Source organism: Pseudochaenichthys georgianus, chromosome 3, assembly GCF_902827115.2.
Source record: "Pseudochaenichthys georgianus chromosome 3, fPseGeo1.2, whole genome shotgun sequence".
NCBI lineage: Eukaryota > Metazoa > Chordata > Actinopteri > Perciformes > Channichthyidae > Pseudochaenichthys > Pseudochaenichthys georgianus.
The window spans coordinates 17,717,503-17,745,377 of record NC_047505.1 but is presented as its reverse complement, the minus strand read 5'-3'; the positions used below and the strand labels follow the sequence as shown (position 1 = coordinate 17,745,377).

The window sequence follows — 27,875 nt, the reverse complement described above, 5'->3', positions numbered from 1 at the left end:
CATCCAATAGAATCGATGGGCAGTTCCCAAATCCACGTAAACATTACCATTGCGGACGTAATAGAGAAGCAAACGAAACATATCTGAAAGTACAAGCCTGGACGGCAAAACTTTATACCCAGTATATTGCCATAAATATGATGATGGATTATCAGTAAAAATGTCTATGTGACACAAAGACATTGGATTAACCTTGAGCGGCGTTTTTATTCCGTTGAACACAACTTTTGATCACAAATCAAAAAAGGTAAGACGTAATTATTGTAATATTTTTGAAACCGGATGTTGTTTACTTTCTCTTTTCTGGCTGATAGCTCCAGGAATTCGAGGTCGTACAGTGATGACATTACATGTGTGGAATCTGTGGAGTCTCAGCTTTAAATCTTATATCTTGTTTGTGCAGTTAAGATAGTAATAAAGGCATTTCTACCGTGAGTTCTGTGTAAAAAAGCGTTAGCATTAGTTAGCATTTTTTCGCTCAATGCTAATTCAAATGCTTGGTATTACTCTTGTGTTTTTTTTAGCTAACAATTGTTCTTATTGTCAGGTAGCGGAGTTTCTTACCTTTTTTAAAAGGGTATGAAACATTAATGGTTTCATAAATGTTAAGAAGCCCTGAGACATAGTCTCGTAAAAAAAGGTGGGAGGGGTCCACTGGGGGGACCTTCGGGCTTAAGAGGTTAAGCACTTCCTTCTCCAGGTGCACCTCGTCTGAACCTCGTTGCAGCAATGCAGCACACCTGGGTCGAGGAACCAAAGGGAATACATACAGCCGTAACACATACTCACTGATGTTAGAGGTGTGCCTGGTTGTCTGTAGCTGCTGTTCATCCTCCATGTTTTCTTCCAGCTGTCCTGTAAGCTGGAGCGGGAGTTCCGCTGCGTGGAGCTGGCGGAGCTCATGACTCAGAAAGTGGTGACTCTGGCCATTCGATACGCGTCCCGGTCCAGACGCATGGCCCTCGCCCAGCGGCTCAGTGAGATCGCACTGGAGAAATCCAACCAGATCCAAGAAGCAGAGCCAGAAGAAGAGGAAGACTACTCGAGCGTCAGACGGCCCTCTGGGTAATGCCAATATGCCAAAATGCTTTTATCCCGTTTGACTAGGGCTGTGCGATTATGGCAAAAATCATAATCACGATTATTTGGGTCAATAATTGATATCAGGATTATTTTGACGATTATTCATTGACCATTTATTGAACTTTAAAACAAATAATATTTTACCAATAAACAAGATCAACAAATATGTTGGAGCGCACTTCCAAAACCATACTAAACATATATTATTAATATGATAAATACAAATAAATTAGACCGAAAATAAATTAAATCAAATATGATGCAGTGCACTGTCACAACCTACTGAAAACTCCTTAACATATAGCCAACATTTTTGTAAAATATATTCAACATATTCCACTCAGTTAAACGTTGAAGGCTGGCCAACCGTCATGGTCCAGAAGTAACAGGAAATAAATGTTGAACTACAATTTAAGACCAAATAAAAATGTTTAGGCCACCATGGCAAATGCTGGTAGGGCTGCTCATGTCATCTCTTAAAGATTTTTTGTAAGAAACACCAGCCTGTTTACATAGTCTGGTTTCAGAGATGAGCGCAGGCAGGAGACAATATTGCCACCAGTACCAATATGGTCTAGCTGCGGCCGCGGCCAGTACATGGCGGTACACGATGGTACACGACACGCCCACCTGACACGACACTACGGTGGCTGAGAGGCACCACCGTTAAAAGCGAATTGACGAGATTTACATCATACAGCCCATGTAGTATAAACATTGATTTTAATTTCTTATAGTAGGAGAGGTTTTGGGGTTTAGGAGGGAGGAAGGAAGATTAGGGTTAGGTAAAAAGGTAGGGAGTGGTTAGGGTTAGGATGGGGGGAAGGGGAGGGTTAGATTGAAGGGAGGGAAGAGAACTGCTACCCGGGAACGTTCATACTGGGTAGTTTATTTAGTTTAAAAAAAATTATCCAACGAGTTAGAGACCACAAAGGAAGTGTAGTACCGCCGTTTGGCCACAAGACTCCGGCGCACTCCTGGGGGCTTGGTTCAACCTCCACTGTCCGCGGCCGCAGCTAGTAGGCTTGTTTGAGACAAGCAAGACCTGCGCAGTTGCGATCAACGTCTTGCTATTGCGTTGCATGATGGTTAGTCATTTTGTCCGACTTGCTCTGGAGGCTCGCCCACATGAGACTTTGAAATCTCGCGGGACAAAGACGCCCGCAGCCTTGAGAGCGAGGCGAGGCGAATTGGCGCAGTTGCTCTCCACGAGCTGCGGAAGCGAAATGCTTGATGGGAAACGGCTCGCAGGTATCTCGAGCTGAGCGCTCATTGGTGGTTTTTACCCCGTGCTGCTGATGAAACTCTCCAATTGGCTGGCAAAAGTTTGTTGTTGTTTTGTGTCAGTTTTACGTCGCCACATCCATTCCCATTTTTCATCATTGTTCCACAATGTTTATCATCATGAAATTAATATCTATATATTTTATACTATACTGCTTACTGTTTTCATACTTTATATATCTTAGCATATTCATACACACTGTTCATACTGCTCACAGGCTGATATCTAGTGTATTCATTCCCCACTGTTTATTCATCATTCAATTCATTCTATATGTTATTCTGTAGATTGTGTACATTACTTTCCACTTCACTGCTTGTTGCACCTGAGAAGCTAAACTGCATTTCGTTCTCTCAGTACCTGTAATATGTGCAATAACAATAAAGTTGAATCTAATCTTGAGCAGGAACAAATGTATTTACTTAGTACATATCTGACATTAACGATTAAACACATTTGTGCATTCTTTATAAATGCAAACCGAGTCAAGCCGACTGGCGGTATGCACCTTAAAGTTGTTTGCAATCCGCCAAAAAACCGAGAGAAGATGAAGAAGCCGTCTCTGAGCTGTACGACTTCAGGCGAGCTTTTTGAGACCTCCCCCGGCTGCGATCGGCTACTCTCGTCTACTTTCGAGGCGAGCCGCAATGTGTCTCAAACAAGCCTAGTGTCGTGTCAGGTGGGCGTGTCGTGTACCGCCGTGTACTGGCCGCGGCCGCAGCTAGACCCTTCTCACCAGTACTGAAGACCCTCAGCCACTCCCCGACACATGGGGTGACGCCGGCCAATCACAAAGCTTAGATGCGTTCAAGTGCATTATTCTGCCACAGGAAGATTATGTTACAGGATATTAACGATAAAACAGAATATTGTTATTCTATTTTTAGACCCATCTCGCGATCGACTGGTTGGGCACCCCTCGGCTAGACCATAGGTCTGTTGTGGTAGCAAAGTAGTCAGCTGAAGCCACATCTCTCTCAACTTCCCCGACATTTGTCATATAGTGCAGGCAGCGCAGACCTGCTGAAATAATACCGAGACTAAGCCTTCCCAAATATTTGTGTCACTGCATCCTGGTAAAATAAAAATATAATGTTTGTGTCTTTGACATTAGCACTGCTATGCAGCCACCTGTGCCCTGTACTACGAAGCCAGTTCAAACCCTGGATATGTTTGAGTTATCTAAACTAACCCAAACAAACGAGATCTCGACGCTGGTTAATATCAACTCGGTAAATCAAGCCAGGGCTTCTCTCACCAGCTGAGAGCGCGTTCACGTGAAAGGGATGGGGTTAGCAACATTTGACCAATCACAAACAGGGACAAGTGTACTGACAGCGCAGCGTCATACTTCATTAATGAAAAGTAAACTAATATTAGACAAATATGAACTTTAAAGTTCATATTTGTCTAATATTAGTCATCCATGACTTAAACATAATAATCCAGGATACAAGCCACCTGCAAGGTGAATACAGAACTGGTTAAAAAATAAATAAACTACCGAGTGTTTGAAAGCGTAAAATTTGTATGACACGAGTGGATCTGACTTTAATTACATTTAATTACATTTGAGTTGAGTGTTTCGTCAACCTAATGTGTTGCTTAAAATAATACTTCTGCATACAGTATGTGACACTGAGTGTTGCACGGCCAGATACGGCTCAGCTGACTCAGATAAGGAGATAATATAGGCTATGATATTATATGATCGATGATCTGATTGAATGTGATATGAATGATAAGTGCGACACGTCGGCGTCTTCTCTGCATACAGCAGTTTAAACTGTATTTCCTTTATCCTGTAATATGACTTGATAGATTTAAACTCCGCACACTGAGCTCTGATTTTTCAGCAGGCGGTGCTTTCACTGAGTTGATCTCTTTTCTATAGACGCCGGAGGCGGGCAGCGTCGGGTAAAAAAAAGTGATTTAGCCTTCCCAAACCTGAGCCTCACGCGCCGCCTATGCCTGGTTGCTAACAGTGCTAACTGGGCACATATCTTTAGCGATGTGAAATGTAATGGTACTTGCAAATAGTGGAAATAGTTGTACCCTTCTTTTTAACGAGTTGCTGCTCTTGTTCTGACATCTTCGCTCGCGCTGAACACTCACAACACATGTCACTCCCACGTGGCCGAGTGGGCTTTTAGGGAGGGGCGAAAGCGCACCCAGCAAAATAATCGTATTTTGTCAATTATGCTGTTTTCATAATCGTCGCAAGCCATAATCGTAATCACGATTTAAAATACGATTAATTGCACAGCCCTACGTTTGACTGTAAATTAGTGTTGAATTCATGTTTTACAACAGACTCACCTGTATTTGCAGGACTTGCAATAAACTCTTACAAGGTTCTAAAGAGCGTTTGTAAGGGAAGAAACTCACTCTGTAACACTGCTGTTCACCAGACAGTGTTCCTATAGTTGTATTATTCATGCAAAGCTTTCATCTATATTATATGAATAATGAAAATATAAATAGAATGTAGCTACATTTCCGGGACATCCAGCATTTGGATGGAGTAGCTTGTGAAAAATATGGCGTGTTAGATTAAGAAGCTGCAGCAGTTTTTTCAATGGGTACATATTTTCTGAAACATGTATGAGAGAAAACGATAATATATCAGAATACCTTTATTAGTCCCACCGAGGGGACATTTAAGGAAAAGAGCCAAAGACAGCTTAATGTTACCGTAGAAAAGTAACGTAGTGGTCTTTGTGTCAACAAACATTCCATTTCAAAGGATTAAGGGGGCCAACAATCAGGACATCACTTATGTAGGAGTAACTGTGCACCACGGGAGGGGAAGACGGTGTGATTAACGGGTTTATTATTCGGACAGGTCTGGCCAGAGTGAGGCTGCACAAGGACGTCACAGCAGCCAACGTTATCAAGAAGAGGAAGAGGAGCAAGAAGAAGAGCAGAGGGAGGAAGAGGAAGGACAAGAGATGGAGACGGACGAGGCATCGGAGACAAAAAAACGTCAGTTTCTCTTCCTCCTTTAACTCTATGCAAACATTTTTCCCATCAAAACATGCTAATGACAAGTGTTGAATGAGTGTGTCTAAGGAGTGTGTCTAATGAGTGTGTCCGGTACTGCAGGTGTCAATCCGTTTGCTAAAGAAGCAGTTTCACCTATGAAGACCAATCTGACGCCAAGTGAGTACACATTACTAACAATGCAAATACTGTGATCACACATTGCATTATACTGTTCCAATAATATAGACATCTGAGTAAAAGTCCTGCGGTCTTTTTATTTGCAGTTACTAAAGGAGGACGTGCAAATCCCTTTAAGGTAAGAATCAAAAACGCTTTCACAGCAGCACAGTTTATTTCTTAAATCATCAAATCAAAATGTATTATAATCCAGTGGCGAACCGTGTCTATCACAACTGGACCTTCTGTAGACACCCCCCCTCCGCGGCATTATAATGTCCGTCTTTTCACTGAATTGTCGTCTTGAAAAGGGTACTCACAACGATTCCGCAACAACTTCATCTTCACCTGTTGCACTTGTCATTTCAACGTTAAAAACAATAAATAGGCATGAATTGCTTCGTCTCATTCATCTAGATCCTCTGCCTCGAGCCAGTTAACTACCGGGCCTTCTAGAGCATCCTGGAACCGAGGGGAACTCTGAAAGAATACGTCCATTGGCTACAAATCAATATATGATTGGTTGATCAAACTGTCAGTCCAAACGTACGCTCTCATTCAGTGCAACGGCTAGGGCATTCGATCAAGGATGTAGAATACCTTGGTTGAAGGCTATTCTACCCAGAGACCCAGAACAAGATCTGATTGGTTGCTTTCTTTTCTAACACAAAACCACTGAAATGCGTAGTGCATGGTCCGAGAAGGACAAACAAATCAACGTAACACTGTAATATTACAGATCAACAACACGGATACGATTCTCATTTATTATATTTTATTACATTTTATTTATATAATTAAATCGATTTTTTGTTTGTTTTATCTGAGTGTTCCAGGGTATTCTCTGAATACCTTGAAGGCCCTGACGGTTCGCCACTGTTATAGTCCCAAATCACCAAAAATGCACCAAAGGGCTGTCCAAAGCAAACAAAGACAAAATAAAAAATATCATGGCACAAAAATGATAAAAACATTATGAACGACAACATAAGTAGTGCCGCATGATAAAGCATGTTTGTGTAAAACCAGACAGAAGTGATGCTTATGAAGATGGAAACTAGTTGACAAGGAAGTCAGGTACGAAGACATATGTTTTGAGTTTGCTTTTTGAAGGAATCAACCGAATTAGCCTCTCGGATCTGAAAGGGAAGATGATTCCAAAGGCGTTACCACCTACCGATGATTTGGGAATTCCGGGGATAAGAAAAGAGACTGGCAATATGGAAGTTATCTAGAAGTAAGAATGCAGAAGGAGTGAGAATGATGCAGGGTTTCATGGGATGTGTGTGCAGGTCCTGGGCTCAGGGAAACCCTCGTCTGCGTCCGGCCAGCCTCGAGTGACCAACATCCTGGACAACATGACGACCAGCAGGAAGTCCTTCCCACTCAGCGGACCTGCGGGGAAACAAAACAAAAACACTGTCCTCAAACCGCTGGCCCCCAGGCCCAAAACAAAGGTATCGTTATCTAACTTTCCAACATGGATTATCTTGCTAATGTAATTACCTTTTGAAATTACATCTGGGCATTTTTATTTGAATGTTTCACAGCATTGACACTATATACCAACCCACTAACTCAAAAGGTTCAGCTCAATTAGGACACCATGGTTATCACTCCTGACATTCATAACTTTCATAATTCCAGAAATATTCACCATAATCAAAATCAAAATGTTCCCCAACATAGATGAATGGGGAAACTCTTCAAACGTACTAATATTATGAAGCATTTGTCTCATGGGGGGGAATCATTGCACACTTGCATAACTATCATACAGCATTAACAACTCTCTAGTTCTCAGATTTTATTTCATGGCACTCCTGACATTGTTTTGTTCCTGTTTCGACCATGTAGAGCACTTCTTAAATGTGTTTGTAAAAGTGCATATAAATGAAGTTTATTGTTATTTATTATAATTACTGCTCTCAACTGTTTAAAAACACTTACAAAATAGCATCTGTGATTTATTAGTGACGAGACAAAAAAGACGAGGTATATCACCGCAAGATAATAATAAATATCAAATGCATCCAATTTAAATTGATAACATTGGAAAAGAATTCAACTGTGCTTGAGTTCAGAGCTGGAGATATTGACCCATTAAGGTTCTCTGCTCATAATCTTCCTCTTTCCTCTGCAGACCCAGTCCACTCTGCTTCAGATGAGTGGCACCAAGGCGTCCAATAAGAAAACTCAGCAGAACACACAGCCGACTGCTGATGGGCAGAAACAACCAGAAGCCCCGCCTCCAGCCTCTCCTGCTGATAACACAGAGAACAAGAGGTGAAATATAATAATAATTAAAACTGCGGTCGCACTTGTGCGCGCAGTGATGAGCGGGCCCTCGCGTCCGTGCGCCTGTCGGGGAGGGTTGCTGGTCCCCCCCCTCAGTCCTCCGAAATGAGCCGTTTGTCATCCCTCTAAATTGTTTACCTGACTTTGCGTTCCTTTGTTTCTGACCAGGACATCTTAGGCATGTGCGCCAACTGTGTTAGGGTTAGGGTTAACCCTCCGGCTGAGTTTGGTGTTGAAAAACCAAAATTTGAAATTTAAGTGAATATTTCACTGTTTTTAACATTATGGTAATTAAAAAAAAATGAAGGAGGTGGAGCTTTCGGGTTCCGGGACATAATATGTAGAATAGGTCCACCCGAATAAGTGGGCAAAATTTCAGGTCATTCGGAGTTACGGTGCCACTTTGTAAAGGTTTCCAAAAATGGAAATGTAGTAGTTTGGATGAATTTGTGACATGTAAATCGTCAAAAATGGTGTATTCGCTGTTAGCTTACGACCTCCACGAGTAATTTTTCAAAAATGTGCTCCTCAATTAAGTATCATATGGGATAGGGGCTGAACCTGTCCTGCATTGGAGTTTTTCCGATCATTCCCCTAGGAGGAGTTCGCAAGAACGTGCGTAAAATGGCTGAAAAACGCACATCTTTCAAAATGGCCGACTTTCTGGGGGGCGGGGCTAATGGAAGGCAATTTGAAATATGTGTGCAATCATAATAGCAATATGTATACAGCGTTTCGTGAATATCGGAATAACTATATCCGAGTGGTTTGGAGTAATTTGCGACATGTAAATCGTCAAAAATGGTGTATTCGCTGTTAGCTTACGACCTCCACGAGTAATTTTTCAAAAATGTGCTCCTCAATTAAGTATCGTATGGGATATGGGCTAAACCTGTCCTGCATTGGAATTGTTCCGATCATTCCCCTAGGAGGAGTTCGCAAGAACGTGCGTAAAATGGCTGAAAAACGCACATTTTTCAAAATGGCCGACTTTCTGGGGGGCGGAGCTAATGAAAGGCAATTTGAAATATGTGTGCAATCATAATAACAATATGTACACAGCGTGTCGTGAATATCGGAATAACCATATCCGAGTAGTTTAGAGCAGGCCTATTCAAATGGCGGCCCGCGGGCCAGATGCGGCCCAGAACCAACTCCCGAGTGGCCCAGCCTCTCGTGCCCAAATTCCTACACTAGTACAGACCATGAACGCAACACTCCGCGTTGCTAGAAACCACCAAACCACAACGCAGCACGTTTTTTGAAAGTGCATCTAGTGGTGCTAGTAACGGTGGTCCTATGATAGCAACTCTAAAACATGTCTCTCTCAACTCTGAAGTGTAAACAAAGACAAAACGGTCATTGATCTTGTGGAGCAGATGCGCGAGTCATTGCCCAAATCAAGCTGGACCTTTTCGCGACCGACTTGAGTACGGGTCGGATGCTGCATTTTCCGACGCTCCACAAACACATCACATCCCCGGCACAAATCACGGATGTGATGACAGATTTCATTGCGAGGTTGAAAGAGAACTTTGGTCAATTGGATGGACTTGCTCTGCCCACAGAGGTGATGGGCTTTGTCAGAGACCCCTTCACTGTTGCAATGGAGGGGGGCGTATCCACCAGAGCAAAGGAAGTGGTCCCCTCCATCGACGAGGGGAAATGTACACTGAAACTTATTGACATGCATTCATCCGTAACCGGATGCCCCAAGCGCAGCGCACTAACGGGCCAGCGAAGTTTTGGAGTGATGTCAACAAACAGCAGTTCCCTTCGTTCAGAAAGTAGCGATCTGTGTGCTCAGTATGTTTGGATCAACATACAAATGTGAGTCAAGCTTTTCACACATGAACTCAATCAAAAGTAGCACTCGCTGCTCCCTGACTGACAGCACTCTTCACCAATGTCTTAGGATTGCATTGACATCCTATGAGCCAAACATCACTGCTCTTGTTCAAAACTAAAAATGTCACTTCTCCCATTGAGAAAGTCAGCGATGACACATGATCACACATGCGGTGATAGTAAGCACCTAGTTTACCATAGTAGACGTGTAGTGTAGTATTCATTCATGTTAGTTACCCTTATCCCTTGTTATGGGTTTGTGCACTGAAGGGTTTGACAGTTATTTTTGTATTTAAATGCACTTTGTAATGTGTCTGGGTCGAAAAAAATTATCTGAATATTTTACTTCTAAAGCGAACACATGTAATGCTACAACTGTGCACTTTTTTTTTTATGCACTTTGAGATGCCTCAGATTCTGTTAAATTAATGCTAATTTGTTGTGTTTTTATGCACTTTTGTTAGATGAACAATGAATACAAATGGCATGTTTTTCATCGCAGTAATATGTGTTGGTTTAAAATGTGTCATTACCCGCTTTTTACAGGCCGCTGAATGTCTGGCCCAGCTGAATTTTGTAGTTATAAAATCTGGCCCAATTGAATGTGTAATTGAATAGCCCTGGTTTAGAGTAATTTGCGACATGTAAATCGTCAACAATGGTGTATTCGCTGTTAGCTTACGACCTCCACAAGTAATTTTTCAAAAATGTGCTCCTCAATTAAGTATCATATGGGATAGGGGCAAAACCTGTCCTGCATTGGAATTTTTCCGATCATTCCCCTAGGAGGAGTTCGCAAGAACGTGCGTAAAATGGCTGAAAAACGCACATATTTCAAAATGGCCGACTTTTTGTGGGGCGGGGCTAATGCAATGTATTTACAAATATATCCGCAATTCCATGAGAAATGTCTGTGCCAAAATTCGTGAAGTTTTGAGAAACTATATGTGACTACCACACAATAGGGGGCGCTAGTGAGCAGTTTTTTTGAAAATGTACGTTTTCTTTTTACATTTTCGAAAAGGTCCTGGGCTCTGACGTGTGTCCCAAGTTTTGGGTCCGAAGCTCATTTTATGCTATCGCAATTTAAAAATAATGTATAGGCCACGCCCACATTCTGAATTTGTTGCGACACTTTGAATCTAAGTTCGTAGTCGCCCCGAGAGTATGTGTAAATAAAAAACAAAAAGATTAGTCCATCCACTCTTGAGTTATAAATTGGTGGTGTTTTTGGCGCCCCCTATAGTCCAAAATGAAAATACTTTGGTGTGCCTATTCCCCAATACAGACTCAACGTTTCCACCAAAAGCTGTGATGTTTGGATACATTGTTGATGAATTATGATCATTTCTTTCTAAGCCCCGCCTTTTTTGCAAGTACGTTTTAATTCATGGCGGAAATATTTATCGTTTGAACATGCTCATCTCCTAGGGTAATGTGTCTGACCCTCCGGTGATACTGTATACTGAGTTTGGTGTTGAAAAACCAACATTTGAAATTTAAGTGAATATTTAACTGTTTTTAAAATTATGCTAATTTAAAAAAAAATAAAGTAGGCGGAGCTTAGGGTTCTAATGTGATTATATCAAGAGCAGGTCCACCCGGATATGTTCGCAAAATATCAGGTCATTCGGAGTTACGGTGCGACTTTGGGAATTTTTTGCAAAAATTCTTTTTGATAGGTGGCGCTAGTGAGCAGGTTGGAATATTTAACCCAATGACTCCAGAATATCAAATTTTTCACCGGTCCTGGCGTCCGTGCAAAATTATACAACTTTTTCAGCATCCTAAAGGCCTGAAAACAAGGATTCCGGAAATATATAATAATAATAATAATAATACCACGAATAACAATAGGTATCCTTGCACTTCGTGCTAGGACGCCGTTGGGTCCTAGCACTCTCGTGCTCGGGCCCTAATTAAAACTGCGGTCGCACTTGTGCGCGCAGTGATGAGCGGGCCCTCGCGTCCGTGCGCCTGTCGGGGAGGGTTGCTGGTCCCCCCCCTCAGTCCTCCGAAATGAGCCGTTTGTCATCCCTCTAAATTGTTTACCTGACTTTGCGTTCCTTTGTTTCTGACCAGGAAATCTTAGGCATGTGCGCCAGTTCTGTCGGTACCATTTTTCCTGCATCAACCAGGTAGCGATATGCCGACAGTGAAGAATAAACATATTTATAACTAGTTTAGCTAGTTCCAGAGGTAGATGGAATAGCTAAGTGTGTTTGGTCTAACTGTTAGTGTGTGTTTTGCTCAGCTCCGCAGTCCGTCACAGCAAAAATTAAAATGTAAACCTAAGACGCAAAGAAGTGCAAGATAACAGATAAATATATAACAACCACAATGTAGATTCAATAATATGAGAGAAGTTGTAGATTAAGTGTAGACAGTATTTCAAATAAAGAAAATGTTAACAGCAATGTAATAAGTATATACAGTATATGCAAAATGACAAGTACTATATGGCACACAGATGTAATTTTTTAATTATAAGTAAAAGTATGTAAGGCTGAAGTGACAGCAGTGATGAGCTCTACACGTCTACACTCATACGTCTGTACTGCAGTCAGCGGAGGTTTGGGTGGATGATGTTCCTGAGCGCTGTTCAGGCTTGCTTTATCCAGCACCTCAGGTGGCAGCTCTGTCGTTCTGATTTTCCGTGCACTTTTCAAAGTAAGGGTCGTTCCCCAGCAGATCCATTTCTCCAGAATTGTGGTAATCACAGAGAAAACAAGAGATCATAATAAAGACATGGTTGCTAAAGCATGATTGTCGGGCCCTAATAATATATCAATTTTATATAGCGCTTTTCTGAACCCAAAGACGCTTTACATTTGGGAGGGAGGGTAGACAAACAAAACAAAAACAAAGACAGAACCAAAAAGAAACAAAACGCAACAGAAAAGCAGTCAGGAGGAAGTTGATTGAGAGGGGGGGGGGGGCTTATGGATAGAGAGTTGAAGAGGTGGGTTTTGAGGCGGGACTGGAACAGGGTGAGGGACTCAGACTCACGGAGGTCTTGGGGGAGGGAGTTCCAGAGCTTCGGGGCTGCCACAGAGAAGGCTCTGTCCCCGAAGCTCCGGAGTTTGGCCTTGGGGATTGAAAGCAAACCGGCTGAGGAGGATCTGAGGGACCGGGGTGGTTGGTAGAGGGTGAGGAGGTCAGTGAGGTAGGGGGGGGCCAGATGGTGCAGGGCTTTGTAAGTGAGGACCAGGAGTTTGTAGTGGATGCGGTGTGAAACGGGGAGCCAGTGGAGTTCTTTGAGGACCGGGGTGATATGATGAAATATCTGACCTCCTGATATTACAGGACCCAAAGTTAAAGGTACACGGAGTTTTGTTGACTGGCTTTCTGTTTTTCAGGCCGAAGACGGGCTTCCAGTTCTGGCTGGAGGAGAACAGGAAGAGCATCACGGCTGATAACCCCGACCTGGAGGAGACGGACGTCATCAAAGAGGCCATGGGACGCTTCAGGACGCTGTCAGCCGAGGACAGACTGGTGAGGGATACTGGGAGGTCAGAGGGGAGGGTCCCAATAAGTGGGGAGGGTCACATAAGAGATGGAGTCCTGGAAAACCTTTAATAAAGCCAGACATTTACAAATTCAAGCAAAATTAAAACTGCGGTCGCACTTGTGCGCGCAGTGATGAGCGAGCCCTCGCGTCCGTGCGCCTGTCGGGGAGGGTTGCTGGTCCCCCCCCTCAGTCCTCCGAGATGAGCCGTTTGTCATGTCTCTAAATTGTTTACCTGACTTTGCGTTCCTTTGTTTCTGACCAGGAAATCTTAGGCATGTGCGCCAACTGCGTTGGTACCATTTGTCCTGCATCAACGAGGTAGCGATATGCCGACAGTGAAGAATAAACATATTTATAACTAGTTTAGCTAGTTCCAGAGGTAGATGGAATAGCTAAGTGTGTTTGGTCTAACTGTTCGTGTGTGTTTTGCTCAGCTCCGCAGTCCGTCACAGGAACAATTAAAATGTAAACCTAAAGGCCCTGACACACCAAGCAGTCACCAGAGGACTAGCCGACGCTGAAGTCGGCTGTTGCCTGGCCGTGTTCTCCTGCGTTTTGGCCATGTGTCGCACGGGAACACACCGCACCGACTTCAGTGCGTGAGTGGCAATAACTCTCCTTACCAGCAGGCGGCGGTAGTGTGTATTCGTCATTCAAAAGAGGCAACAACCGGAAGACAGAGAAGAAGAAGAGTATCTTTTCTCCGTAATATCATACAGAGCTGGCCTCTCCTGGATCAAGGTGATGAGCAGGTCTTCGTTTGCATCATTCCAGATCGCCATGATGAGATGAAAATGAATAGCAGTCTGTGTGTGCCTTCTTAAATCGTTTGTTTACGTCCCTCACTTCCGCTTCGCTTCTCATGCACTGATTTGCTAGCTGAACAGCCAATCAGAGTGATTATTTGGTCCGACTGCCAGACCCGATGCATGGCCGATTCAACATGTTGAATCGGCCATGCATCGGGTCTGGCAGTCCAAATAAGGCGTGTCACGGTCGACGGTGCGGGACACACCAACCTGACTACGGCGCCGCGAATGCCCGACAGCCTCTGACGGCCTCTGACTCCCAAAATCGGGTTGGTGTGTCAGGGCCTTTAGACGCAAAGAAGTGCAAGATAACAGATAAATATATAACAACCACAATGTAGATTCAATAATATGAGAGAAGTTGTAGATTAAGTGTAGACAGTATTTAAAAAATGACAATGTTAACAGCAATGTAATAAGTATATACAGTATTATGCAAAATGACAAGTACTACATGGCACACAGATGTAATTTTGTAATTATAAGTAAAAGTATGTAAGGCTGAAGTGACAGCAGTGATGAGCATTTAGATTAATGACGGGCATATTTATCGACTGAACATGCTCATTTTCTTCAGTAATGTGTCTGACCCTCCACTGATGCTGTATACTAAGTTTGGCGTTGAAAAAGAAAACATGGAAATTTAAGGTAATATTTCACTGTTTTTAACATTATGGTAATTTTAAAAAAATCAAGAAGTTGGAGCTTTGGGGTTCCGGGACATAATATGTAGAGTAGGTCCACCCGAATAAGTGGGCACAATTTCAGGTCATTCTGAGTTACGGTGCCACTTTGTAAAGGTTTCCAAAAATGGAAATGTAGTAGTTTGGATGAATTTGTGACATGTAAATCGTCAACAATGGTGTATTCGCTGTTAGCTTACGACCTCCACGAGTAATTTTTCAAAAATGTGCTCCTCAATTAAGTATCGTATGGGATAGGGGCTGAACCTGTCTTGCATTGGAATTTTTCCGATCATTCCCCTAGGAGGAGTTCGCAAGAACGTGCGTAAAATGGCTGAAAAACGCACATTTTGCAAAATGGCCGACTTTCTGGGGGGCGGGGCTAATGGAAGGCAATTTGAAATATGGGTGCAATCATAATAGCAATATGTATACAGCGTTTCGTGAATATCGGAATAACTATATCCGAGTAGTTTAGAGTAAATTGAGACATGTAAATCGTCACAAATGGTGTATTCGCTGTTAGCTTACGACCTCCACGAGTACTTTTTCAAAAATGTGCTCCTCAATTAAGTATCATATGGGATAGGGGCTGAACCTGTCCTGCATTGGAATTTTTCCGATCATTCCCCTAGGAGGAGTTCGCAAGAACGTGCGTAAAATGGCTGAGAAACGCACATATTTCAAAATGGCTGACTTTTTGGGGGGCGGGGCTAATAGAATGTATGTACAAATATGTCCGAAATTCCATGAGGAATGTCTGTGCTAAAATTCGTGAAGTTCTGAGACTTATATGTGACTACCACACAATAGGGGGCGCTAGTGAGCAGTATTTTTGAAAAATTACGTTTTTTTTTTTTTACATTCTTGAAAAGGTCGTGGGCTGTGATGCGTGTCCCAAGTTTTGCGTACCGAAACACATTTAAGCACATCGTCATAAAAAAAAAAGTACAGGCCACGCCCACAATTGTCATTCGTTGTGACACTTTCAATATAAGTCCATACTCATCCCCAGAGTATGTCTAAAAAAAAAAGAAAATATTTCGTCCATCATTTCACGAGTTATACATTTGTCATGTTTTTGGAGCCCCCTATAGTCCAAAATGGATATTACTTTTTGTGCTTATTCCCCAATACAGACTGAACCTTACCACCAAAATGTGTTTTTTTGGTACATTGTTGATGAATTATGAGAATTTCTATCTAAGCCCCGCCTTTTTGCGAACACGTTTAGAGTAATGACGGCCACATTTATCGACTGAACATGCTCATTCCTTACGATAATGTGTCTGACCCTCCGGCGATACTGTATACTGAGTTTGGTGTTGAAAAACCAAAATTTGAAATTTAAGTGAATATTTCACTGTTTTTAACATTATGGTAATTAAAAAAAAATGAAGGAGGTGGAGCTTTCGGGTTCCGGGACATAATATGTAGAGTAGGTCCACCCGAAGAAGTGGGCAAAATGTCAGGTGATTCGGAGTTACGGTGCCACTTTGTAAAGGTTTCCAAAAATGGAAATGTAGTAGTTTGGATTAATTTGTGACATGTAAATCGTCAAAAATGGTGTATTCGCTGTTAGCTTACGACCTCCACGAGTAATTTTTCAAAAATGTGCTCCTCAATTAAGTATCATATTGGATAGGGACTGAACCTGTCCTGCATTGGAATTTTTCCGATCATTCCCCTAGGAGGAGTTTGCAAGAACGTGCGTAAAATGGCTGAAAAACGCACATTTTTCAAAATGGCCGACTTTCTGGGGGGCGGGGCTAATATAAGGCAATTTGAAATATGTGTGCAATCATAATATCAATATGTATACAGCGTTTCGTGAATATCGGAATAACTATATCCGAGTGGTTTGGAGTAATTTGCGACATGTAAATCGTCAAAAATGGTGTATTCGCTGTTAGCTTACGACCTCCACGAGTAATTTTTCAAAAATGTGCTCCTCAATTAAGTATCGTATGGGATAGGGGCTAAACCTGTCCTGCATTGGAATTTTTCCGATCATTCCCCTAGGAGGAGTTCGCAAGAACGTGCGTAAAATGGCTGAAAAACGCACATTTTTCAAAATGGCCGACTTTCTGGGGGGCGGAGCTAATGAAAGGCAATTTCAAATATGTGTGCAATCATAATAGCAATATGTATACAGCGTCTCGTGAATATCGGAATAACTATATCCGAGTAGTTTAGAGTAATTTGCGACATGTAAATCGTCAACAATGGTGTATTCGCTGTTAGCTTACGACCTCCACGAGTAATTTTTCAAAAATGTGCTCCTCAATTAAGTATCATATGGGATAGGGGCTAAACCTGTCCTGCATTGGAATTTTTCCGATCATTCCCCTCGGAGGAGTTTGCAAGAACGTGCGTAAAATGGCTGAAAAACGCACATATTTCAAAATGGCCGACTTTTTGGGGGGCGGGGCTAATGGAATGTATGTACAAATATATCTGCAATTCTATGAGGAATGTTTGTGCCAAAATTCCTGAAGTTCTGAGAAACTATATGTGACTACCACACAATAGGGGGCGCTAGTGAGCAGCGTTTTTGAAAATTTACGTTTTTTTTATACATTCTCGAAAAAGTGCTGGGCTCTGACGTGTGTCCCAAGTTTTGCGTCCGAAGCTCATTTTATGCTATCGCAATTTAAGAAAAATGTATATGAAATAAAAAAAAAATGTATAGGCCACGCCCACATATGGCATTTGTTATGACACTTCAAATCTCAGTTCCTAGTCACCCCGAGAGTATGTGTAAAAAAAAAAAAAAAAAGATTAGTCCATCCGCTCTTGAGTTATAAATTGGTGGTGTTTTTGGCGCCCCCTATAGTCCAAAATGAGAATACTTTGTTGTGCCTATTTCCCAAGACAGATTCAACGTTCCCACCAAGATCTGTGATGTTTGGATACATTGTTGATGAATTATGAGCATTTCTTTCTAAGCCCCGCCTTTTTGCGAGTACGTTTTAATTCATGGCGGAAATATTTATCGTTTGAACATGCTCATCTCCTAGGGTAATGTGTCTGACCCTACGGCGATACTGTATACTGAGTTTGGTGTTGAAAAACCAAAATTTGAAATTTAAGTGAATATTTAACTGTTTTTAAAATTATGCTAATTTAAAAAAAATAAAGTAGGCGGAGCTTAGGGTTATATTGTGATTATATCTAGAGCAGGTCCACCCGGATATGTTTGCAAAATATCAGGTCATTCGGAGTTACGGTGTGACTTTGGGAATGTTTTGCAAATCTTTTTTTTGATAGGTGGCGCTAGTGAGCAAGTTGGACAATTTGAACCCATTGACTCCAGAATAAGGTAGTTTTCACCAGGTCTGGCGTCCGTGCAAAATTATACAACTTTTTCAGCGTCCTAAAGGCCTCAAAAACAGGAAACGCCAGCAGAAAAAAAAAAAATTATAATAATACCACGAATAACAATAGGTATCCTTGCACTTCGTGCTAGGACGCCGTTGGGTCCTAGCACTTTCGTGCTCGGCCCTAATAATACCACGAATAACAATAGGTATCCTTGCACTTCGTGCTAGGACGCCGTTGGGTCCTAGCACTCTCGCGCTCGGGCCCTAATTAAAACTGCGGTCACAGACGTGCACGCAGTTGTGGGCGGGCCTTCGCGTCCGAGCACCTGTCGGGGAGGGTCGCCGGTCGTCCCGGCGTCCTGCAGGCGTGCTGGAGTCGTGGTAAATGAGCTGCGTGTGATCTGACCAGGAGGTATTAGGCTTGTGTGTTAGTGGTTCTGGCTGTGTAAGCAGGGTGTTGATTTGTGGTTAATGTTATAGTTGTTGAATGGAGGTATAGTTAAGAGTTGTTTGAGTTTTTACGGGATATATTTGGCGTGTTAAAGAAATGTGTACAGTCCAACAATAGTTCAAGCCACTACAGGGATTTGAACCCTGTCTCATATGAGAGTCCATACCAGTGGTGTTTGCTTGTTGTGGCTGTGTGTATTGATCAAAAAGCAAACCTGCAATACAGTTGTTAATGTGATGTTGTCAATGGCACAACAATGATGTGTGAAGCTGTGTGTTGGGTAATAGTGATGTATGACTAAATATGTAGTTGTAACATATGTATTGCACTGTATTGCAGGATCAAATTGATCTGACGTAATTGGGAACAGCATGCTATGTAATGTTAAATGTCCTGTTAGCAGGGCAGTGGGGTTTGCTATAAGCATGAAAGACCTCTCCATTCCCTGTGTAGTAAGACATGTAGGTGATTAGGTGTGGTATGGGAGAGAAGAAAAAGTAAAACAGTTTGTGAACTGGAATGGAAATAGTGAAATGTTGGTGTGATTTATTTAGTGTATGTAATTAAACAGAGTGATTGGTGTTGTGTGAGAAGTGATATGTGTAGATGTGGGAATGTGGATGGATTATGCAGACGTTTTTGCAGAAAGTGGAACAACCTGTGGAAATGACTGTAAAGTAATGCACAATAGGGTTGGTTACAAGTGCAAGATGACACAGAATTAGTTGGGGTTTGTTGTGAACAATGTTATGCCTGAATATGTGATGGGAATCTTGGCTCCCACACACGACTTGTGATATGGCTCTGAAAAAGCAGTTGCCATCAGCGACAATGTCGTCAGTTGAGCACGGGGCACCGAGGGCGGCATACAATCCACCGGGGGGTGCCCCATTGTCCGTGTAGTGCACCTGTAACTGATTACTCAAAGTGTGTGCCACGTCTTTGGACAACACATAGAACTGATATGCTGGCATTGTCGTTACACCAATGATTGTAACATCTTCGTCGTCCATACTGTGTGTGGCGCCTACCAGCTGAACAGGACTTGGGGCAAGTATGTCCAGATTCACTTCACAATCAGGCTTGGCAAGTATGTCTGTACACTGGCGCAGTAGGTGTTGCTGTGTGTGTACTGCATCAGCATCAATATCAGGAGGTTCTGAGGTGGGCGGCGTAGCACTGACATCAGAAGAAGTGCGGCGGCTTGAAATCATCACTGTGCTGTTCAGAGTAACTCCTGTTATCTCAAAGTTGGCTCCGAATGTGGATTGTGTGTAGCCACTGCAAAGACGAATGTGAACACATATGTCGTCCACAGTCCTGTAGCATAGCAGTAAGCTTTTTCCTGTTGAACTGGGCTTGCCTTTGACGTCACGTGCATGCGAGTCAACAACAACATACTGTCCGTCCTGATGGAATATAGCACAAGTAGTTGTTGCAACAGTGAGGAAGCATTGATTGTATGTGGCAAAGATCTTGTTAAGACTGGCCTTTTAAAGGGAATGCAAGCCCCAGACGGTAGAGCTCACCGGTGTCCTTAAACAGATCTCCACTGACGGGGCTGCTGCAGTCCAACGTGTATGTGTAAGGTGGTAAAGTGACAGTGGGTGGCAAATCAGCAATCAGAAGATGTTTTGGCTGGACAGATCAGATATGCAATGGCTTCTAGCCAGGAAAGAGTACAGCTTGTTCCCAGCATTGAGAACCTCATCAAGTTGTAGTCTGTTCCAAGTCATGACCGATTTCCCCTTGTGACAAGCCATAGCGGCCAAAGACATGGCAACACATTGACGTCCTGCATGTGCACGTTATTTGGGGTGGGCTTGATGGAAATGCTCTTGAACATATCTGACATGTTCAGGGGGCGCTGTACAATGACTGGGACTCAGTACTTCAGGCACAGTGTGACTTGGCAGTAAGTGTTTGCCGTCATTTCCGTTTGGGCACCACTTGTTAAGGGGCACAAAGCACTTTGTCAATACAACACCTTTGGCTGTTGACAATGGGCGGCTGTCATTGGGAGATGTGCTACTGAAGGTCACTTCGGAAGATGTAGTGTGCACCCTTAGTGCAACGTTATCGGCTTTGTGTGAATGACTTGCCACACCATGTAGTGCCGCCTCGGCATTCACAGTGATGACGCTGAAGTCAGGAGCTTGGTAAGTGTGTGACAAAGCAGTGATATACAGCATGAGGTCATCGAAGGTGGTGTGCAGAACAGCCACAGACCTGCCACAGACATGTGCACTGGAATCACCAGGCTGAAGATGCACAACAGAGAAGTTTTCATTGTGCTTGATAATCGCACAGTAGAATCCACCTATGTCTAGCAAACATGATGCATGTGACAGCAAAGCCAGTTGCAAAGCTTCATACAGTGCAGAACACTTACCATCAGACAGGGTGACGTTGCAAAGACCTTTAGTCTCAGTGCCCATGGAGAAAGTCCAGAGAGAGTCAAAGATGTCAATGTGTCCTTTAAATCCTGGGGCCAGCACTTCAATGTCCAGCTTCTGTGCTTCCATCTGAACGGAGTCCAGCACTGAACCCTTCCATGTGCAGACACATGAAAGTGTGTGTCGTATCAATGCAGCAAGAGCACGCAACTTGGCCCTTGGTTGTCCTTTTAATAGGCAATGTAAACCACCTGTTACCAACTGTCGTTGGCTGGATAATAACAGAGGAAGGCAATGTAGCACATGTGCATTGAATGGATTCATGGCACTGACCTGTGTTGTGAGGAGGAACTGCTTTTCGAGTGAAGTGACTCATCTTTTGCCTCTTCAGCCTTGGCATCCTCACATATATCTGAAACGTACAGAAAAACACTGTTACACATCATGGGCAGATGTCATTGGTCATGTAACGACTGCTCATGTGTTAATTGACAATCATGTCAGTTATGTAGCATGACAGTAACTACTTCATAAGCAATATGGCATGACACGTAACATGCCGTGATGTAGAGGGTGCACAGCATATTACCTCATGATATGACCATTTGCTTGGGGACATTAAGCAACACAGATTATATAGTGTGAACGAGCAACTCAGAAATGGTGGTTGTTGGAGAGCAGATATGGTAGACTACCGTCTGAAATGTGTGACAAGGACGTTCCACAAACTTCTCAGTTCCTGATTGGCAGTAGTTTGGTAATGGATTGGCATTACCCAAGCTTGGCTGCTGACAGCGTGTCCTTTTACGCTATGCAGCTTTAAAAGTGAATGGGTGAAAGTGCAATGACTGGAAGTGCAGATGTAAGCCTTACACTGACATTGTAGAGATGACTAAGATGTGTTATGTGTATGTGATGAGATTGACACATGAAAAGTCAATGAGGAAATGCAGTAGACCACACGTAGGTGACATGGTGTCGTGGGCCATACTAAACAGATACATGGCTATTGCACAGCTAGTATTAGCTACAGTGACCTTCTGTGTATCTCTGTCTCTCTGTCTGTCTTTCAGCATGTAAATAACATAGAGCAATACATCGTTGGACGTACATACGTGCAAGTTAGCTAACAGCGCTGCTCCTGTCCTCGTCCCACACACACCCTCTTGTAGCCATGATTACAACCAAGACACACTTGTCACTAATAGCTCAGGGTATGATGTGATAGGTCGTAGCACAGAAAGCACAGAGAGAGAACTCCTAAAACCACGAGACATGAGTTATTGTGATTCAAACGGCAGCTCACTATTATGTAACAAGTCTTTCTATAGGCTTATTGAAATGTGGGGTGACGTACATAGTCACAAGTCCTGAGAAATGGATTTCTCTGCTGTTAGAGAGCTATCGTAGTGAATCAATATTGACTGTGAATGTATGCAAACATGTATGGCATATAGCTGTGTAACAGCAGTAAAATCCATGTCTCACTTATTCTGACTATGTACTTAACCCCAAATTAAATTAGAAATATTGGCAGAAATACAGCTTTCCCACTCAATACAAGTGGAACCTGGCTCCAGACGGTGTCCTAGGTTTATATAGTGTCTGATGTGATGTGTGGGATGTGCTTGTGCTTATGTGTGTTTAGCATGCTAAGCTAACGTTAGCTCATATTGACATGCTGGCCTAATGTAATGTATTAATCTCTGCTGTGTGTAATGTGAATCAGCAGAAAATGAAGAGAAAGTCAACAGACATGTTTTTGTTTGTTTAAGAGGAAGATGCGTAAAAGGACAGCCAGAGCTGGCAGAGGAGCAGCAGCATAGGGCTAGGGAGGAGGAAGAGCAGGAGAAAGAAGAGGAGGGAAGAGGAGGAGGGAGGACGAAGAAGAAGAGGAGAAGGAAGAAGATGAGGGAGATGAGGAAGAGGAGGAGGAGCCAGGAGGAGGAGAAAGATGAGGGAGAGGAGGAGGAGCAGGAGGATGAGGAAGATGAGGAGGAGGAGAAAGATGAGGGAGAGGAGGAGGAGAAGAAAGATGAGGGAGAGGAGGAGGAGAAAAATGAGGGAGAGGAGGAGGAGGAGAAAGATGAGGAGAAAGATGAGGGAGAGGAGGAGGGAAGATGAGGGAGAGGAGGAGGAGGAAGATGAGGCGAAAGATGAGGGACGATTGATGGAGGAAGAGGAGGAGGAAGATGAGGAGGAGGAGGAGAAAGGTGAGGGAGAGGAGAAAGATGAGGATAAGGAAGAGGAGGAGGAGAAATATGAGGAGGAGGAGGAGGAGAAGAGAGGGAGAGGAGGAGGAAGATGAGGAGGGGAGGAGGAGGAGGGAGAGGAGGAGAGAGGAGGAGGAAGAGGAGGGAGAGGAGGAGAAAGATGAGGGGGAGGAGGAGGAGAAAGATGAGGAGAAGATGAGGGAGAGGAGGAGAGGAGGAGAAGATGAGGAGGAAGAGGAGGAGGAGGAGAAAGGTGAGGGAGAGGAGAAGAGGAGGAGGAGAGGGGAAAGAGGAGGAGGAGAAAGATGAGGAGGAGAAAGATGAGGAGGAGGAGGAGGAGGAGGAGGAGAAGAGGAGGAGAGGAGAGAGGAGGAAGATGAGGGAGAGGAGGAGGAGAAAGAGGAGGGAGAGGAGGAGGAAGATGAGGGAGAGGAGGAGGAAGATGAGGAGGAGGAGATGGGGAGAGGAGGAGAAAGATGAGGAGGAGAAAGGTGAGGAGAAAGATGAGGAGGAGGAGAAAGGTGAGGATAAGGAAGAGGAGGAGGGAAGATGAGGGAGGGAAGATGAGGAGGGAGAGGAGGAGGGGGAGAAGATGAGGATGAGGAGGAAGATGAGGGAGAGGAAGATGAGGAGGAGAAAGATGAGGAAGAGGAGGAGGAAGATGAGGGAGAGGAAGATGAGGAGCTCTGAAGAAAGATCCGGAACAATTTAACAAGGGAATCAATTGGGAGCTAACTGGACTTTTTGTCACTTCATACCCTCAAGAGGCATTTTGTTTAATATAAAACATTTTTGGGGGAGAATTTTGAGCTGTCCTGCACTCTGTTTTGAGATCAAAGCACTCTAGAGTTAACGAGCTGCTCCATCCACATCTAATAGCTGTAGGTATTGTGGTCATTTGAAAGTTGGAATGAAGTGTCTGGCTGAAATTATGTGGAAGGAGATGCATTTGGCGCAAAGTGTAGGAAAAGTGGATTTGAAGGCATCTCCCATTGACTTCAATGTTAAAAAAATAGTTTAAAAAGCTGAATATTTCAAAAAGTATGAAATATTTTTGAAAAAGTTGAAGGTTTCTTATCAATTGCTGAAAAGGTTGAATAGTTTAATATTTGAATGGTTTCTGTAGCTGAAAGTAAGCTGAAGTTATGGAGAGCCAAAGTATTGGCTGAAATAATAAGGGGAAGAATAAAGTTTTGAAGTACTATAGTGGAATGCTGTAAACAGCATTCGCACTAACTAGACAAACAGTCAATACAGGCGATGACGTGACGTTTGCGCGTCCCCGCGAACAGGGCGTCAATGTTTGCAAGGCTTCTATCTGCGGCATAACACCGGCTCAAAGCTAACTATAAACATAAATACTAAAGTGTAAAACACAGCAAAACTATATTCATAAATGCAAGTGTAAAATAGTGTGGACAATTGTAAACATGGATGGAGACTAAAGTATCCACAACATAAAATAATATATTAAATATAACCTCAATCTTTCTTCTAGACATGTTAAAAGCTTGCTTGAATGGGTTATAGGTTTATTTTGTTCTCTCGTCTTTGAAATATATAAGGAATGTGTTGTTTGAGTCTAGTAGAACGAGGGTATTACAATTGAGCAATTTCTACATGTATTATGTATTTATCATGTATTCTTAATACCATTACAAAATAAACATGTAATAATGTTTTAGAGGAGGACCTCAAGCTAGCAAACTCAATTTCTTGCTTTAAATCTCTTAAAAGTAAGGGGCTTTTTCCTAACTGATGGTGTTTGTTATTGCTTTATAAATTCATGTACGTTTATGATTTTTTTATGTTGGGTGCCATTCATTATCAACAAGAGATAAGATAAGTCAAAGAAGTACTTTATTGATGGCAGTATAAAAATACAAATGTTGTATCAAAAAGGCATGCCATTAAACAATACAAATAAAAAATGTAAAACTGTATTGCAGCCAGCATAAATATACATGGAATTGTAAATATAAAATGAACATTTTAAAGAAAATACATAAACAAGGAAGTACAAATGTTGCATTTAAAAATGAACTAGATACAAAATATATAATATGTACAATAACTATTAAGGTTTTTTGAAGTATGACGGGCCAGTCGGCTGCCCAGTCATGGTGCCGTTCCTGCTGGGCCCGATCCTCACCTCCTCGTTTCCTCTTGCCTGGGTGACAATAAGATAATAATTAGCAATAAGGAAAAAACACAGGACAGGTACAGGTCACACAAGGATATAAGAATAACATGTATAAACAGAACAACAGTAAGGTGAACTAAAGAAAGTTCTGGCCCTAGATGTTTACAATGATTGTGAAAGTGAATTACATTATGTCCAGCCTGTTGATAATGAATATAAATATATGTATATGATTGGATGTCACACACAACTGTACTAGCTGCTTACTAGCTAAGACTTTAGCTAGTGGTATAGCTTATTTTAATTACTGTTGATGGATGATCCAAGGTTTAAAAAAACAAAACACAATTCCAGTCGCTTTGCCATTTCTATTTCTTACCTCGAACCACACGCTGCGGTGTCGTGATGGCACTCGGTGTTGGTGGTTGAGTTGGTGTCGATTCTTCGGCTGGGGTCCGTTCTGGATTCGATGACGATGTGGACGGAACACTGCCATCAACCGTTGTTCGGGAATGTTCCTCCTCACGAGTCCCAATGTAATCATCTAGAACAGCAAAATGACTTGTTAATTCCACAAACTACTGCAGCACAATACTAAATAGCAACAACAACTATAGAAAAGAAAAACTGAACGTAAACAATGGCACATATGGTGTTGACAAACAATAGCTCTAGCTAAGGCTATCTGCCTAGGCTATCTGCCTTAGCTAGCTATGTAGCTCTTCAGGGCTCCATAAAAGCATGGGTTGTCGAACATTAATGTAAGGATAAAATAGACTTCTTTGTTAGAAGTGAGCGTACCTTGCAGGGACTCCAGTAAAGCTGTTGCCGTTTTCCCTACATCGCAGGAAAGTCCTCGAAAATCCACGTTCGGACATCTGTGCAGAGACATCCTGGAACACTTTCACATTTCGCGTTGTTCCGTCGAGCTCCCGCTGGATTTTATCATCCCCAATGAGATGTAGGAACGTCGTCACCTCCTCGGTCGACCACGGTGTGCTTTTCTTCGACGTTGCCATTTTTGTAGCTCCTCCGTTTACAAAATGCTGCAAGCTTGCTTCTAGATATATATGCGACGCGAGGGATGATCTCTCTCGCGCGCGATCTTGTGACGATTCTCTCTCTGACCAATCAGCAGTCGAGTGTTGACGTCACAGCCCTGGCCTGGTCGCGTCTATCGTTATTCCAACCCAGTTTAGATTTAACCACGCCCACTTCCGCATTACGCAAGAACGTAGCTCTACGCGATAGCGTCATAGACTTCTTCTTCGGCAGTTATAGCGGTCGCGGTAAAGCAGGATATTGAATAGTTGTTTTTTGTCTTTCCAAAGGATTTGTTGACTGAAAGTAAACGATCCTGTAATCAAAGCCATATCGAAGAGTCCTGAGATTGTATTACTGGTGTTTTATCATCTATAAATAGCCTGTGTATTCTCAAATGTCGTTTTCAGGACAAACAAAAGACGTTTTAAATATCTTATCAGCTGGTGTAAGTGCAGCATATTGAATATAACCTTGACTATTACTGTGTACTTCATTTATCTGACAGCATTATTTAATGATACTATTTTATATATATATATTTATATACATTTATTCATATACACACACACTTATATATGTACTCACGCATGTATTTATTCATAAATATACACAGATGTATTCATTTATACACACACAGCATTATTTAATGATACTGTTTTATATATATATATATATATACACACACACATTTATTCATTTATAAACATATAAACACACACTTATATGTACTCACACATGTATTTATTCAATATTCTGCACTTACACCAGCTGATAAGATATTTAAAACGTCTTTTGTTTGTCCTGAAAACGACATTTGAGAATACACACAGGCTATTTATAGATGATAAAACACCAGTAATACAATCTCAGGACTCTTCGATATGGCTTTGATCGTTTACTTTCAGTCAACAAATCCTTTGGAAAGACAAAAAACAACTATTCAATATCCTGCTCATCCTGCTTTACCGCGACCGCTATAACTGCCGAAGAAGAAGTCTATGACGCTATCGCGTAGAGCTACGTTCTTGCGTAATGCGGAAATGGTTAAATCTAAACTGGGTTGGAACGATAGACGCGGCCTGGTCTGATAGAACCACGATTTTATGGGGCCGGAAAAAGTACCCGCTAGCCGGTACCAGGCTATATGGAAATGCCACCAAAAACTGGCCTGGCCGCTTGAGGACGGTTAAACGGGGCTACCCGCTGCAGTGGAAATGCGCCATTAAAAGAGCCGGCTCTTTGACCCGGCTCGTTCACGACCGACACATCACTAGTAAGAGGGGGGGGACGGCGTTCCCCCACGTCCACAATCACTACACCAAGCAAGCCATATGTTGTTCATCACTTTGGTTTAAAAGGCCCCCATATCAGCATGAGTAATAGCAGTGGCTGTTGTATAAAGTTGGCCTGTAGAAACGTCGCCCAGCTAAGCATGCGTGGTTAGCTGAGGTAGCAATAGCACTGCACACACCCACGTGTTGCAATACTAACACACAATGTCAATGACCGTCATAGCACTTGCACACAACAATGCAATACACAATTGGCAATATATTACTCACGTTTTACACTGCAAAGAAGGGTTTCTATTCACTTCGATGACTGACGTTATCTGGCCGTAGCCTA

The 27,875-nt window shown here is 42.7% G+C and overlaps 1 protein-coding gene and 1 long non-coding RNA gene across 3 annotated transcripts in view; one reads left to right on the top strand and one right to left on the bottom strand.

Annotated features, from left to right (window-relative positions):
- Positions 1-27,875, top strand: part of wdhd1 (WD repeat and HMG-box DNA binding protein 1) — a 67,013-nt gene that overhangs the window by 23,289 nt on the left and 15,849 nt on the right. For both annotated transcript variants that reach the window (XM_034109295.2, XM_034109286.2), the window contains exons 19-25: positions 851-1,065; positions 5,214-5,353; positions 5,474-5,530; positions 5,638-5,669; positions 6,823-6,987; positions 7,674-7,816; positions 13,036-13,171. In XM_034109295.2, coding sequence (XP_033965186.1) covers positions 851-1,065; positions 5,214-5,353; positions 5,474-5,530; positions 5,638-5,669; positions 6,823-6,987; positions 7,674-7,816; positions 13,036-13,171 — 888 coding nt within the window. The remainder of the gene's footprint in view (positions 1-850; positions 1,066-5,213; positions 5,354-5,473; positions 5,531-5,637; positions 5,670-6,822; positions 6,988-7,673; positions 7,817-13,035; positions 13,172-27,875) is intronic.
- Positions 24,971-26,332, bottom strand: LOC139433094 (uncharacterized). The gene is made up of 3 exons (XR_011642659.1): positions 26,007-26,332; positions 25,585-25,749; positions 24,971-25,232 (listed from the first exon to the last, which is right to left on the bottom strand). It is a non-coding gene; the product is annotated as an uncharacterized lncRNA (long non-coding RNA).